At 49.3% G+C, this 13970-nt stretch overlaps 1 protein-coding gene across 1 annotated transcript; it reads right to left on the reverse strand.

Moving 5' to 3' along the window:
• Nucleotides 1-57: 57 nt before the first annotated feature.
• Nucleotides 58-13687, reverse strand: PRPH2 (peripherin 2). Its single transcript, XM_063098463.1, has 3 exons — nt 13107-13687; nt 3159-3405; nt 58-270 (listed from the first exon to the last, which is right to left on the reverse strand). The coding sequence occupies exons 1-3, from the start codon at nt 13685-13687 to the stop codon at nt 58-60; spliced, it is 1041 nt and encodes a 346-aa protein (XP_062954533.1).
• Between the last annotated feature and the right edge of the window lie 283 nt (nt 13688-13970).

Below are 13970 nucleotides of genomic sequence, written 5' to 3' on the forward strand. Positions count from 1 at the left end.
CATTTCTTGGAGTCCACTACTTCTCAGTGTTCAAGAGGAAAGGGGGCCCTGGGGCCATCAGCCAGCCTCTGGGGCCTGGCCTGCCTCTGCGCCCTGGGCTTCCACCTGGTTGCCCTTGCCCAGCTTTTTCACACTCTCCAGAAAGGCCTTCCAGGTCTCTGGCACACTCTTCTCCAGCAGCCAGCCCTCACTCTCACACTCAGGGTCCTCGGGGTTGGTTACGCCTTCCAGCGCCGTGTGCAGGTAACGCAGCCCAATCGTGATGGTCACCTGGTGGGGCAAAGGAGATTTAGAGAAGATCCGAGAAAAGTAGCTGGAGTTGGGCTATTAGGAAACCATTGGAGCCACTGGCCTGGTCCTACCTGGGACCCTTACAATGAGGTGGGCACTGTTGAGCCTGGATTGGTGAAGGCCTCCACCCACTGCCATCCCCATACCCTGTAATAAAAATCTAAAACTTGGCGCTCAGGATACCTACTTCTTCTCCAGCCTCGTCTCGGGACCCTCTCTCCTCCCTTTCCAGCCACACTGGGCTTCTTTGGATTCGCCCACACCCCATCCTTTCTCCTCTTTGGCCTTTACCTTTTGCTGTTCTTTCTACCAAAAACAGTGTTAATTCAGCTTCAACCCTTGGTGAGCTCCCCTGCTACTCACTCTCCCTCCCCTTCCTCTCGGGTCCCCCCATCCTGGCACATTAGTCCTGGCACATTCACCATGAGGCCCCGGCCCCCGCCTTGTTCCTAGTACACTGCCCGGCATATATTGGGTGTTCAGTAATTTTGTTGGATGGAATTGAAAAGTCACCTCCTTTTCTGCAAACAATGTGATGTGTGGTTTCCCTTTTTCTTCGGTTACTGGTTAGTGGTGAGTAGAAGCTGTACTGGATTATTTGGATTTGTTCACTAGCATTCACTGTGCAGACTTGGTGCCAAAATGCCTGGGTTCAAGCCCCAGCACCAGCCCTTAACCAGCCGTATGACTGGGAAACCTTGTGTGTTCATCTGGTTTGCAGAGTTTCAAATGAAATGGTGCCTGCTTCACGTGAATGCTGTGAGACTTCAGTATGTGTAGAGCATGCAGTACCTGGCACACAGTGAGGACAAACGGAAGTGTCAGCTGTAATGGGTTATTAGTCAGCTTGGTAGGTATGGTTTGCACTTTTCTAATAACATACATGTATTCCACTAGCCATTTGTTTCTACACAGATTCCCAGCTCGCTCTCTTCTACTTGTCCTTGCATGGCACAGCAAACTCTATGAGAGGACTAGGCTGCAGGAGTGGCCCTTATCCATCTGGTTCACCCCGTGTCCAAGCACCTAGAACAGTACCAGGTGAGGGAAGGCCTCAGTAAATGTCTGTTGAATGAATGCTCTGGGGACATTTTATAATTACAGTAGTAGATGTTAACAGCAACTGATGCGATTTTAGGTTTTAGTTAGTTACTGTCAATTGAAAGTTTAATAAAATATTTTTAAGTGAAAAGTCACCTCCTCCAGGAAGTCCTCTTGGTATGAGTACATCCACTCTGCTCCCCTCCTACTTTCCTGAAGGAGGCCCACTGCACTATGAGTTTTGTACTTGATAATGGTCCTCCTTTTCAGTTCAGAAGTTAGATGTCACCTCCTAACTGGATTGTGAAGCCCAGGAGGGTAAGACTACAGTCAGGATTCTATCAGTAGCTCAGCCACCCTCATACCCATCAGGGCTCTACCCACTAAAAGCCTCAAGAAAAAGTCAGGGGTATTCAAACTCCCCATTCCCAGTGAGCTGGTCCTCATCTTATGCAGTCACTAGAGTCCTGTAGAGGTGGGTAAACTGAGGCAGCCAGTGGAACCCCATTTTCCCACTGACTCCTGTTATCCTTTCAGTCTTTTTTTTCGCGGCTTTTCAGAGGATGCAAATTTCTAAACCAGCAGTAAGCTTCTCTCCCTATTCTATGCACTCATTCCCAAGACTCTGCCTCAAGGAGTCAGCGACCAGTACATGGTCACGGATATACTGTGTTTGCCTCAATTAAAAGAAGCCTTCCCAGGTGGCACAGTCACCCTTCAGTTTCATGTGATGAGTTAAAGGAGATGCGCACTGGCCACGGGCATGATACACCATGTGCGTTACCATAGCACTAGGAGGACTTCCTTAAAGGAACCCTTCAGGTAATCTTCTCTAATGGAACAAGCGTTTGCCCACCTAATGTTTCTGGCTTTGTACATTTGGATTTTGGAGGCTGGATTTTCTGTTATCAGAGTAGCTCAAAGCAGGCACCCTGTCACCCTCTGTGCCACCCTGGACTTCCACTCACTAACATGCCCTTGTTCAACACCTAGAACAGTGCCTGGCACGTGGCAGGCGTTTGAGAAATATCTCTTCCATCGATGAATGAATCCAACACGTTCACTGACGACTTGCTTACATTTCAAGCCCTACAGCTACAGAGAGCAAGTAAGTCTTACAGATGAGAGGAGATGAACCACAAATAATTAGACTGACAGGTAAATGGTGACCAGCATCTCGAGAAGCACAAATCCATCCAAAATAGCGCTCCCTTACTGAACACCCCCCAAGTACATATTGTACATGTTACCTCCCAATAGTCCCCAAAGATAAGTGCTGTTATCCTCATGTGACTGACTGAGAGGTTAAATGACTTTCCAAGACCTCAGAATCAAAAAGTGGAGGCACAAGATGAACCTCTAAAACGTGCTAAGTGAAAGAAGCCAGACACAAAAGGTTACATATTGTATGAGTCCATTTATACGAAATTTCCAGAATAGATAAATCCACAGTTGCTAGGGGTTGGGGGGAGGGGAAGTAGGGGTGGGGTGGGGGCGTGACTGCTTAATGGGTATGAGGTTTTCTTCGGGGGTGATGGAAATGTTTTGGAACTAGATAGAGCTGGTTGCACAACATTGTCAATGAACTAAACGCCACTGAAGTGATCATCTTAAAATGTTCTGTGAATTTCATGTCAATAAATTATTTTTTAACAAGTGATGGGAAAGAAACAAAGAAAAGTGGAGGCACTGGGTTGATATCACCCACAGCTGGACCGAATGAGGGAGGCACACTGTCCAGGCCTGGCTCCACCCCATGAAACCCAAATGGGGCTACTGGCTCCCTCCTCCCCTGCTCCCTCTGCTCACCGCTGGCCGAGGCCTACCTCAAAGAGCCAGACGAGGAGGGTGACAGCACCCATGGAGTTCATGAGGCCGCTGTAATAGCTCAGCAGGGCCTCCCTGCAGCCACGCACCCACAGGTTGAGCTCCTCCGTCTGGTGGTCGTAGCTGTAGTGCGCCGAGTTGTTGGTGAGCTGGTACTGGATGCAGGGCCGTGGTGAGTTGGGGTTGCAGCAGCTGAAGGGGACACCATCCAACAGGTACCGCCCGTCCACATTGCTTTTGATACGACTGTAGGAGAGACAGACAGCTGGAGGTGGCTTTCTGGACTGCTTACCAGGCGCCCCTCCCTCCCCTGCCTCTGAAAACCTGGACTATTCATTCATTCATTTACTGGCTCACTCCATAAGTATTTGCTGTGTGCCCACTCTCTGCCAGCCACTGTTCTAGGCACTGCAGACAGAGCAGTGAACACAGCCGATGCCCCTGCCTTCCTGGAGCTCGTGTTCTAGGGGGTTGAGGCAGGTGAAGAACTAAGAGGCAAGTAAATAAGGAATATAGAAACTCATCCAACCCCTTTGTGTGCTGCCAGGCCTGCAATGATTTCTTAGAACCGTGCCAGGCTGATAGGAAGAGCAGCAGGACAGGCGGTGACCACGGACGAGGCTCTGGCTGGCACCCTGTGACCATCATCAGGCTTTAATCCCCAACTCCCTCACCAACCTCATCTCCCCCTCACAGGTCACTGGTGACTCGGGCCCCCTCTGGCCAGATGCTTTCAGAAGGCCTGCTCTGGCCCAGGGCCTGTGCAGAAGCAGGGGACGGAGACACAGTCCTCGCCCTAGACAATTTCTGCCCCCAGCTGAGTGGGAGTGCCTTACTTACCTGAGGGATGCGGCTGACAGGCAGGGCTCCCCACATAACTTGCATTTCTTTGTGTATGTATGCATTTGGCTCAGAAATCAAAAGGGATCTTTACAGAGAAATGCCTCCCCTTCCCCTCAGGCAGGCCGGGTGTGTTCTACCTGACCTGGGCATGGTTACCAGGTATCTTCATGTGTCACAACTCATCAGTCTGCACACTTAAGACTTGCACACTTGACTGCATGTGTGTTATCTTGAGTAAAAACGATACACCTGAACAATGCATTACGTAATAGCAGCACTTTACCGCACAAGAAGAGAAAGCATGTAATTGTTCAAATAGAAATGATCTTAAATGATGTTCACTGAAATGGTAATTATACTCTAAAAACAAAGATGTCCATATTTAAAATCTCAATACAAAATCTCCCACTCCTTCTGGTCTCTTGGTCTGCACGTCCCCACCCCCACTCCCCACCCCCCGTGGCCAGCTCTGCCCGTCCTTCCAGAGAGGCTTCACGCATGGACAAGCAAACACAGATTCTGCCAATGTTCTGATTTTTCCCGTATTTTTAACCCAAATGGTAACATCGTATACATACTGTTTTGAACCTTTCTTTCTTCACTTAACAATATCTTATTGCTTAGAGAACTGTTCGTATCTGTTGATAGAGAGTATCCTGGTTTGGTTTTTTTTATGAACTATACGGTAGTTCCCATTATGTGGATGGCCCATGGGGTACTATGCAGTTCCCTACTTACTGATGGACATTTGGGTTTTTCCCAGTCTTCTGTTAATACAAACACGGACATCAGTCATTTTGCATATGGTGAATATATGTAGAAGGTAGATTCCTAGAAGAGGCATCCCTGCATCACAGGTGAACTTGACAGGTCCCTGCCACATTTCTCCCCTGGGGGCTGCACAGTCACACCCTGAGCGGCCAAGCACATGGGAACCTGCAACCACACCTGCACAAGTCCCACTTTTGTTTTTTGCCAGCTTGAGAGATGAAAAATAGTACCTTGGGGTTGTTTTAGTTTCCATTTCTCTCATTAAGAGTGAAGTCGAGCATCTTTTGATATGTTTAGGAGCCATTTGTGCTTCCTTTCCTATGAGCTCTGTTGATTTCCATCCATTATGATTAAGACTTCAGGACTGCTGCACATGGTGGCCTGGGTTACAGCAACCACATTGCCACACACCCTGCAGCCCTGACCTCTACTTCATGGGCGGGACCCACTGGGTGGCAGGGGCTCCCACATACCAGCTCCATCACTCTGGACAAGTTCCTTCTCTCTGCCTCAGCCTCCTTATCTTTAAAATGGCATTGACATGAGGATGGTATGAAACGATACAAGATGTGAACATGCTTGAAGAGTGCCTAGTGTCTAGTAGGTGCACAGTTCACATGAGCTCGTGGGCAAAGCCTGCCTTGCTGGGTGGGCTGGCGAGCCAGAGCCATCCCTGCAGCACTCTGTGTCACTTGGGAGCTTACACCGGGTATGAAAACAGAACAGACCACACTTTATCACTGTCACGGGGGAGCAGTCACTTGAGCATTGGTGGCACAGGTTCTATCAACTGTGGTGAAGAAGCTGGCAACAAAGGGCCCACCTGGGGTCCTGAGGTATGGAGTCGGGGACTGGCCCCTCCTCCTGCATCCAGGCAAGGAGCACACGAAAAACAGCACTTCCATGTGGGTGGCCCACCACAGCCACCACAGTAGCCACGGCTGCAGCAAAAGTGGCTAGATGCCACAACCACCCTGCAGATGGCCCATCAGCCACTCAAGTGCATTGATACAAGAAGAGTCACCAGTGGAGACCAAAGAAAAGAAGAGGATGTCTCTCTCCACAAAGCCCATTCCAGAGTGACAGAAGAAGCATCTATGCTACAATAATATTGGGGGACCTGATCACACCTCTCAGCATTGGACAGATCATCTAGGAAACAAATCAACAGAGTAACCATTACTCTTGCAGAGGAAGAGAAGAAATCTAGGGTAATTAGAGGGGGATGGGGAGAGATTGGACAAGAGGCATAAAGAATAAGTACAATTTGTAACAATATATGTGCTAATAATATTGATCAACATACATCAACATTGAACCCCCAAAATATGTATAATCAATTATGATTCAATAAAAAAACAAAACAAAATAAAAATAATAATAAAAAAAGAAGCTGGCAGCTCCTCGAAGACAGCGACCGTGTGGGACACTCTCTGTGGTACACCCCGTGCAGAGCTGGCTGCCCCACATGAGGCAGGTGCTGTGAGACATTTGTTGGCTGAGAGAAGAGGCCACTACCCAAGTTCTCACTTGAGCCTGTCACCCTGACTGCACCATGTGTGCAGTGACATCAGAAACTGTGTCTTGCTCAACTCTGCCCGCTCAGCCCCTAGCAGGACACCTGGCCTGTGCAGGACCCTGGGCCAGTGCGGGACCCTGGGCCAGTGTTGCCTAGGGCTGTCCTGGGCTGGGCAGGGGTGGGACAGGCTGGAGGGGTGTTGGGGGGGCCTTCAGCTGGGGGCTCCTGCTCCCCTCCTGAGGGTCCAGCAGCCCTGGGCAGAAGAAGACCTGCCTCTGAAATGCTCCCTCCCTCCCAGCTCCAGACCAGCCCAACATGCCCTCCTCCTCAGGGCTGGGGTCTCCCCACTCAAATTCTGTCTGTCCCTCTTCCTGGCCTGTCCCTCTTCCTGGCTTTCCCTTGAGCCCCTTCTCCCAGCACAGTGTCCCATCTGAGCCATTCCCAGTGTCCCATGGACAGGTGTGGGTATGGTAGAGAGCCAACCATTGAGTCCCAGATCTGCATTTGTGAGCGTGGAGCTTAACCTCTGTGGGCCTGTGAGAGGTGGAGAGGATCACATCTGCCTCTCAGGGGCTGTGGGAAGGTGCAAATGAGAGGATGCGAGTAAGACACTAACACAGGCTTGACACACTGCAGGCCCTCAGAAAACACGGGCCCCTCTCCACTTACAGCCATCTGGACAGGACTCTGAAAACCAGCAGACTGTTCTACAGAGGAGGCAGTGGGGCCCACAGCAGGGCAGGGCCCCACCCAAAGCCACAGGAAGTCAAAGACCAGCCCATAGCAGTTGTCCTTTCCTCCCCTCAGTTTTCCCACCTCTCGGGTCTCTCTTGCCTGTTGGCTTTTCCAGTTAAACTTCCTGGGGAAGTGAGTTCCCTCCCCTGTTCCCTGTCCTAGCAGTCCTTTTCTAGCCACCATCACCTATACTTATGCACCCCTCAGGTGTCCCTAAGATGGGGTAAAACTCCTGCCTCATACACATCAAGGTGCTCGCAGTCAGTGGGCGGAGGCCAGCAGAGGCTGTGAGCTGCCCTCAGTTTGCAGGCTGGCCTTCCAGATGGCCCATCTCCCCACTGCACCTCCCAGACCCCCAGTGGACATGTCGCCCTGCTGGTTTCCACAGACAGGGCTGTGTCCCCCTCAGACTGGGGCTCCCTGAGGACAGGGCTGTGTCCCCCTCAGACTGGGGCTCCCTGAGGACGGGGCTGTGTCTCCCCTCAGACTGGGGCTCCCTGAGGACAGGGCTGTGTCCCCCTCAGACTGGGGCTCCCTGAGGACAGGGCTGTGTCCCCCTCAGACTGGGGCTCCCTGAGGACAGGGCTGTGTCCCCCCTTCTTATGTCCTTCCTCACCACCTGCAATACCTTATGTCTGGTGGCTACTTGTCTTAGTCCGTTCTGTGCTGCTATAACAGAATGCCCGAGACTGCATAATTTATAAAGAATGGAGATCTGGGGAGGGTCCAGGAATGGACTGATCGTCCACCCCTGCCAAAAAAAGAATAAAAAGAACAGAGATCTAGTGTTTACAGTTCTGAAGGACAGTGAGTTCAAGGTGGATGGGCCTGCATCTCGTGACGACTGTCTTGCTGTGTCCTCCCATGGCAGAAGGCAAGAGAGCAGCAGGGAGAGAGAGGGAAGGGGGCACTGAGTCATTCTCTTCTCGGGAGCCCATTCCCATGATAACTAACCCGCTTCTGTGATAACAGCAGTAATCCACTCACAAGCACAGCCCTTGTGACCTAAGGTCCCACCTCTCAACCCTGCTGCATTGGGGGTTAGGTTTCCAACACATGAACTCTGGGGACACATTCATACCACACAGCATGACTCAAACAAGATACCTTAAAAGAAATACTAAGCTCTTGCTGTATACCAAATTCCCTGTGTGTATTATCCCATGTAATCTCCACCACATCCTTGTCGGTACGTAAATTGTCATTTCTCAGATGAGTAAATGGAAGCTCAGAGAGGTCCATCCACTTGCCAAGGTCCCACGGGTGTCACTCAACCAGCAGTCTGGGTGGGGCAGACGCTGATCAGTTATATTCCTGCCCCCAAGCCCTTTATTTCCATGTGGCTTTCCTTATTGATTTTCCTTATTTGTTCACCTACTAAATTATGCTGGTTTTTCGAGACAAAATCTGACATGTTAATTTGCCCAGGCTATATATGTGGCTTGCCTACAGGAGAGTGGCCTAGAACATAGGCCTTGTCCTAATAAAAACCCTTTCAAGCTCTGGTGATCCCCGAGCAGAGCAAAAAATTTGTAGCCTGGGAAATACTCTCTGATATAAATAGACAGCTCACCACCTAAGGAGCTCTCCTCTGCCTGGCTTTGTCTTAAGAGGGTGAGAGGGGCCTTAATCTGTGGTTGGAACCAGGGCAAGCACTGAGTAAACAAGATGATGTTCAGGGTGTGGGGGGGGATAGTTCCAGAGGTGTGAGACCCCAAGAGCCAGGCAAGTCCCAACTTCCACCAAGCTTGGCCTGTCTTCCCCATGCTGATCTGGATCCTGCCCTGAGGAAAGAAATTCCCAGTCTAAGGAGGACACAGCCCCCTCCTCCGGGAGCCCCGGTCTGAGGGGGAGACAGCCCCATCCTCAGGGACGCCCCCAAGCCCGCATCACCTCTGCCCACCCCTCTCACTGCCTCTCTGGGGGAGGAAGAAGAGGACAGAAAGACAAGCCCCACAAACAGCCTAGATAATTTGAGGTTTCTGTCAGTAAGTGAACAAACAGTTGTTTAATGCCAAATCTATACAAGATGTACTTTGACGTAAAAAAAAGCAGCATAGTAGAGTGGAAAGAGCAGAATTAACATCTGGCACTCCATACAGTGGAATATTATTTAACCATAAAAAGAAATGAAATTCTGATGCATACTATAACATGGATAAACTTCGAAGACACTATGCTAAGTGAAAGAAGCCAGACACAAAAGGACAATTATTATATAATTCCATTTATATTAAATATCCAGACAGGGAAATCTATAGAGAGAGAAAGTAGATTAGTGGTTACTTAGGGCTGGAGGAATAAGAGGCTGGGAGTGGAAGCTGAAGGATACAGGGGGTTTTTTTTGAGGTGATAAAATGTTCTAAAATTGTGACGTTGGTTGTACAATTCTGTGAATGTACTAAACACCATTGAATTGTACACTTTAAATGGGTAATTTGTATGATATGTGAGGTGAGAAGGCCTTTTCTCCCCTCCCAACTGATGTGGCAGCATGGTGATCGGGGCAGGCCAGGAGTGGGGTGCAGTCACTGGGCTACTTGCATGAAACAGGGTGGTCAAAAATCTTGTAAATTCTTTTAACATATTGAATTGTTCCCACTCAATCTCATTCAGGTCCCCTTCTGATGGGAAGGAGCTTTTCGTTAGGAACCTTCAGGAACCAGCCCTTGATCTTAAAGATTCCCTTGAGAAATCTCCAAAAACTGCCCACCCATCATCGGTGCTTACTGTGGCCACAAGTTCCAGCCTCAATGTCCTTGGGGCCCCAAGGTGGGGCTGTACCTGGGGAGCCCAGAGCACAGGAACCCAGCTCCTCCTCTCAGGAGCTGGGCTGGAGAGGCTGGAGGGTGAGGACGCAACTTTCTCTAGCCTAGGTCAGTGAGGGAGGGGGACGTTGCACAGAATGGAAGAGAAGCTCCAGGGACAGCGTGCAGAAGGGATCGGAAATCTCAGGCACTGACTCTGCCCACGTGCAGGGTCAGTGTCAGCTGAGGATCCTGTGCATTTACTCCAGCCCACCCACCCGCTGACCAGCTCCCTGCTCCTGGGACTGCCTCCCCAAAGTCCTCAGGGGCAAGGAAGAGACTGAGGCTCACCCCAGCCTTTTTCCTGGCTCATCCAAATTTGATAGGGATAGGAAAGAGGAAAAAAGGAGAAGAATTCCTTTTTAAAATATCTTGGTGGCTGATAACCCTGCTCCCTCTCCCTGCCCTCCTGCTGGGCCCCACCTCTTTGCCATCAGAATCCTAGCCCTAAAAAAAGAGAACAGAACTGTGGTTACTAGAGGTGGGAAAGGGGGAAGGGGAGGGGATTAGCAAGAAATTGGTTAAGGGTCACAAAGATTGATTGTGTTTGGTAAACATGAGTGTACTGACTGTCCTGATTTGATCACCATGTGCTGTGCCCCTGTGTTGACATTCAATACTGTACCCCACAAATATATAGGATCAATTATCTTTTGATTAAAAAAAAAAAATTCCTAGCCCTGAGGATGCTGCCAAGAAAATCCAGAATAGGGGAAATGCTGACCACTTCCCAAGGCTTGTGATCTCAAAATAATAAGCATACTTTACATTTTTCAAGGAAGGATTTTGGGGAGCCAGCTTTGTCATATAAACTTATTAATCCTCCTAAATGAAGCAGTCACAATATGAACAGAAAAAAAATTTTTAGTGTCCCTCCAGGCGGGGAGTATCACAGCGCATTCTCTCACCTATTCCTTCCTTCATTCTTTCCACCAACAGATAAGGGCTGCTCAGCACAGGTCCCAGGCACTGATGCTCAGGCAAATCCAACTCTGATAAGCTTTCTGGACATAATCTCAGGAGCCCTCATGGGCATTATCCACTGCTCATTAATTTAAAATTATGTGGGAAATGACCCTATCAGGAGGAACCCTTGGAAACACAGGCGGGACCACCACGATATGAGGTCACCAAAGGCTTTGAAAAGGAGAAAAGCATTTCAGTTCAACAACTGCGTCCTAAGACCAGTTTTGTGGAAACTTAATGCCAACAGATACGCTTTCTTCCTGGAAATTTAGCCCAAGGGAAATAAGAGACAGAGACAGACAGAAGCAAAGGGCTCAGAGTATTATTTATGATAGAAGCAAAGAACAACCTGAATGCCTACCTGAGTGTGTACATTCACCCAATGGAATGTGATGCAACCATTAAATGTGATTGTTTAAACATTATGTAACTGTTATACTACCAGATTACAAAATGGAACATTCAATTTTGTATTTATACTATGATTACACTATATTATGTACATGTTAAGACCAGACTGAAGTGTAGAAAAATGAACACCATTGATAAGTTGTGGGTGAGAATTTGGCTTGAAATTCTTTTCCTGTTTTTGTTTCTCTTAGTATTATTGCCATATTTTTGTATGTAAAATAGAGAAACTTTTTTTGCAAGTCAGTGGAGTTAGGATAATTTCACACCAACAAGCTGGAATGGGGCATTGGGGTAGGTTTGATGAAGCTAAATGTTTGCCTGAAAATTTGGATCCACTGACCATTGGGAGTGGAGTGACCTGGATAATTTCTCCACTCTGGGACAAAAGGGGATTATGGGTTACAGAGATTTTTATAACCTCTTTCCAAGGTCTGATTCTATGCAGAAGACAAACAAGGAAAATGACAGAGGAAAAGGTAAAAAACCCCTTCTCACTTGCTCACAAAAGCTGGTTCTACCATTGGCCTCTCCCACCCCCAGGAATTCTGCTTGTCTCTCTGGCTTCACACCCTCCCGAGGCGACTTATGTAAATCATGCCACCTTGTGCTGTCCCTGCAGACCTGTCATCTAGGAAGGGCAGAGCCATTTGCAATCCTCTCCTTGACTGGGGATTTGTAGCAGTAATCTCCATCCACTGAGAAAATAAAATCCCAGGCAGTGACCTTCACTCTGACTCCCCTTGCACCTGTGGAGCAGCTAAGCTAGCCATCTGGGTCTCCTTAGTGTTGGCTGGGCTTCAAGCATGTCCCACTGCTGGTGTGCCCAACACCCTGAGCTCAAGTCCCCCTTGGACTTACTAGCCTTACTCAGAAGAAAAACTTCCTGGATGAATTACTAAACCCCTAACCTCAGCCAGGGCAAGGCAGCATCAAACAGAAAGAAGAGATGAGGGAGAGCCACTGGCTCAGGGCAGGCTGCCCTTTCCCTGGAAAATAACTCAAGACCATGATGGTGGGTCTGTTGGGAAGTGCAACCTGCTGGAATCAGTGCACAGGCTATTATCTCTAACTCAAACGGTGAGATTCCCTTCCTCACCAACACCTCCCTACAGACCATCGCAGGATTTTATTTTTACATATGCCAGGTTTACTTCAGAAATACCTTATCCTGTTGCGCTATTATGATTTAAGAAGTCAACACCAGCAGGCATTTAATGAGTACCTGCTCTATGCCAGGCCATAGACAGAACTAGGAGGTGACCTCCAAAATTACCTATTCCAGTGTCTTCATGTAAAAGATGGGCAAAGGGCCAGAGTGGCAAGTCACACACCCAAAGTCACAAGTCAATTAACAATAGTCAAAACTACAGCCTAGATCTCCTGACTGCCTCCATCCTCTGCTCTTTCCACCATATCCAAAGACAAACACCTTGGGAGTGGATGCTCAGGGTCGAAAGATTGGAAAACCAGGGAAGTACCTGGGAAATTGTAACTTCTGGAACTGAATCCATCTACTTCGAGTGAATAAGACAAGTAACCAAATAATGTCTCAGTACATGCGATCTGTGAGTGGCCCCACACACTCTATGAAGCCAACACACATTCCTGCCTAGGTCTTCCTTCCTAGAGACTCTCATCCAAGCAGCTTGTATAACTTGACACCTTCCTCCCACCTTAGCCAAATGTTAGATTGAGCTGTATGACGCTGCCATTTTTATAGATCAGAGATGTTAAAATATTGGCAATTTCATATGGTTCAACCAAATACAACCTCACATACGCAGTAATAAGCCGTGCACCTAATGAGGAAGAAAAGGCACTGGACAGGGGATTGTCAGAGGCCTGAGCCTCAGCGTCCCCATATAGCTCTGCCTCTGGGACAAGGGGCCACTCACTCTTTGACTTCTTTCGAGGAAAAATCCAGGTAGCGGTTGCTGATCCACTGAATCTCAAACCAGTCCCGAAAGCCGTTGTTGCCGCAGCATTTGAACTCGATCTGCAGCATGTCGATGGTCTTCTTCATGAAACACCTGCCGGGCGTGTCGGTGTCCCGGTAGTACTTCATGCCACTCTTCAGCCCCTGGGCCAGGGTGCTCTCCAGAGAGCCCCGCAACAGAAAGCAGCTGAGAGCCACGAGGAAGAGGGCGATGTTGAAGAGGACACAGATGACCAGGTATGGCTTCAGCCAGGGCTTCCACTTGGCATACTTGGCAGGGTCCAGGGCGTCATAGCAGATCTTGCCCGCCAGAGAGTTGAAAACACAGGACAGCACCCCCATGCCGATCAAGGAGTTGGGCACAAAATGGCTCTCTGAATTATTCATCACTTCGCTCCTCTTCCGGAGTTCGATCTTCAGGAACAGCCCGAGACTGAAGATGATGATGCCCGCCAACACAGAGAGCCAGTTCATGAGCCAGAGCCCTTGGGCCAACTTGACCCGCTTCTTCTGGTCAAATTTGACTTTCAGCAGCGCCATGCTTGCCTGCTGCAGTCCGGGCAGCCTCCCACGGCAGAGCTCCCACTCCTAACCTTAATGAGCTCAGGGGCTGACGACTCAGGGCCTCGGGAAGGGTGCAGATGGCCCAAGCTGCAGGGAGCTGCTGTGGGGGCTGCCCATGTCGAGCCCCCCCTAGCCTGGGACCCCCGTTTACTCAGTAGTGGTAGCAGGGGCCTCAGAGTCACAGCACACACAAGGGCTGGTCCCGGGCGTCGTTTCTGCTGCTCCCTTCCCAGCCAAGAAGGGACAGCCTGGACGCTGC

The sequence above is a fragment of the Cynocephalus volans genome, chromosome 5 (assembly GCF_027409185.1).
Source record: "Cynocephalus volans isolate mCynVol1 chromosome 5, mCynVol1.pri, whole genome shotgun sequence".
Classification (NCBI taxonomy): Eukaryota; Metazoa; Chordata; class Mammalia; order Dermoptera; family Cynocephalidae; genus Cynocephalus; species Cynocephalus volans.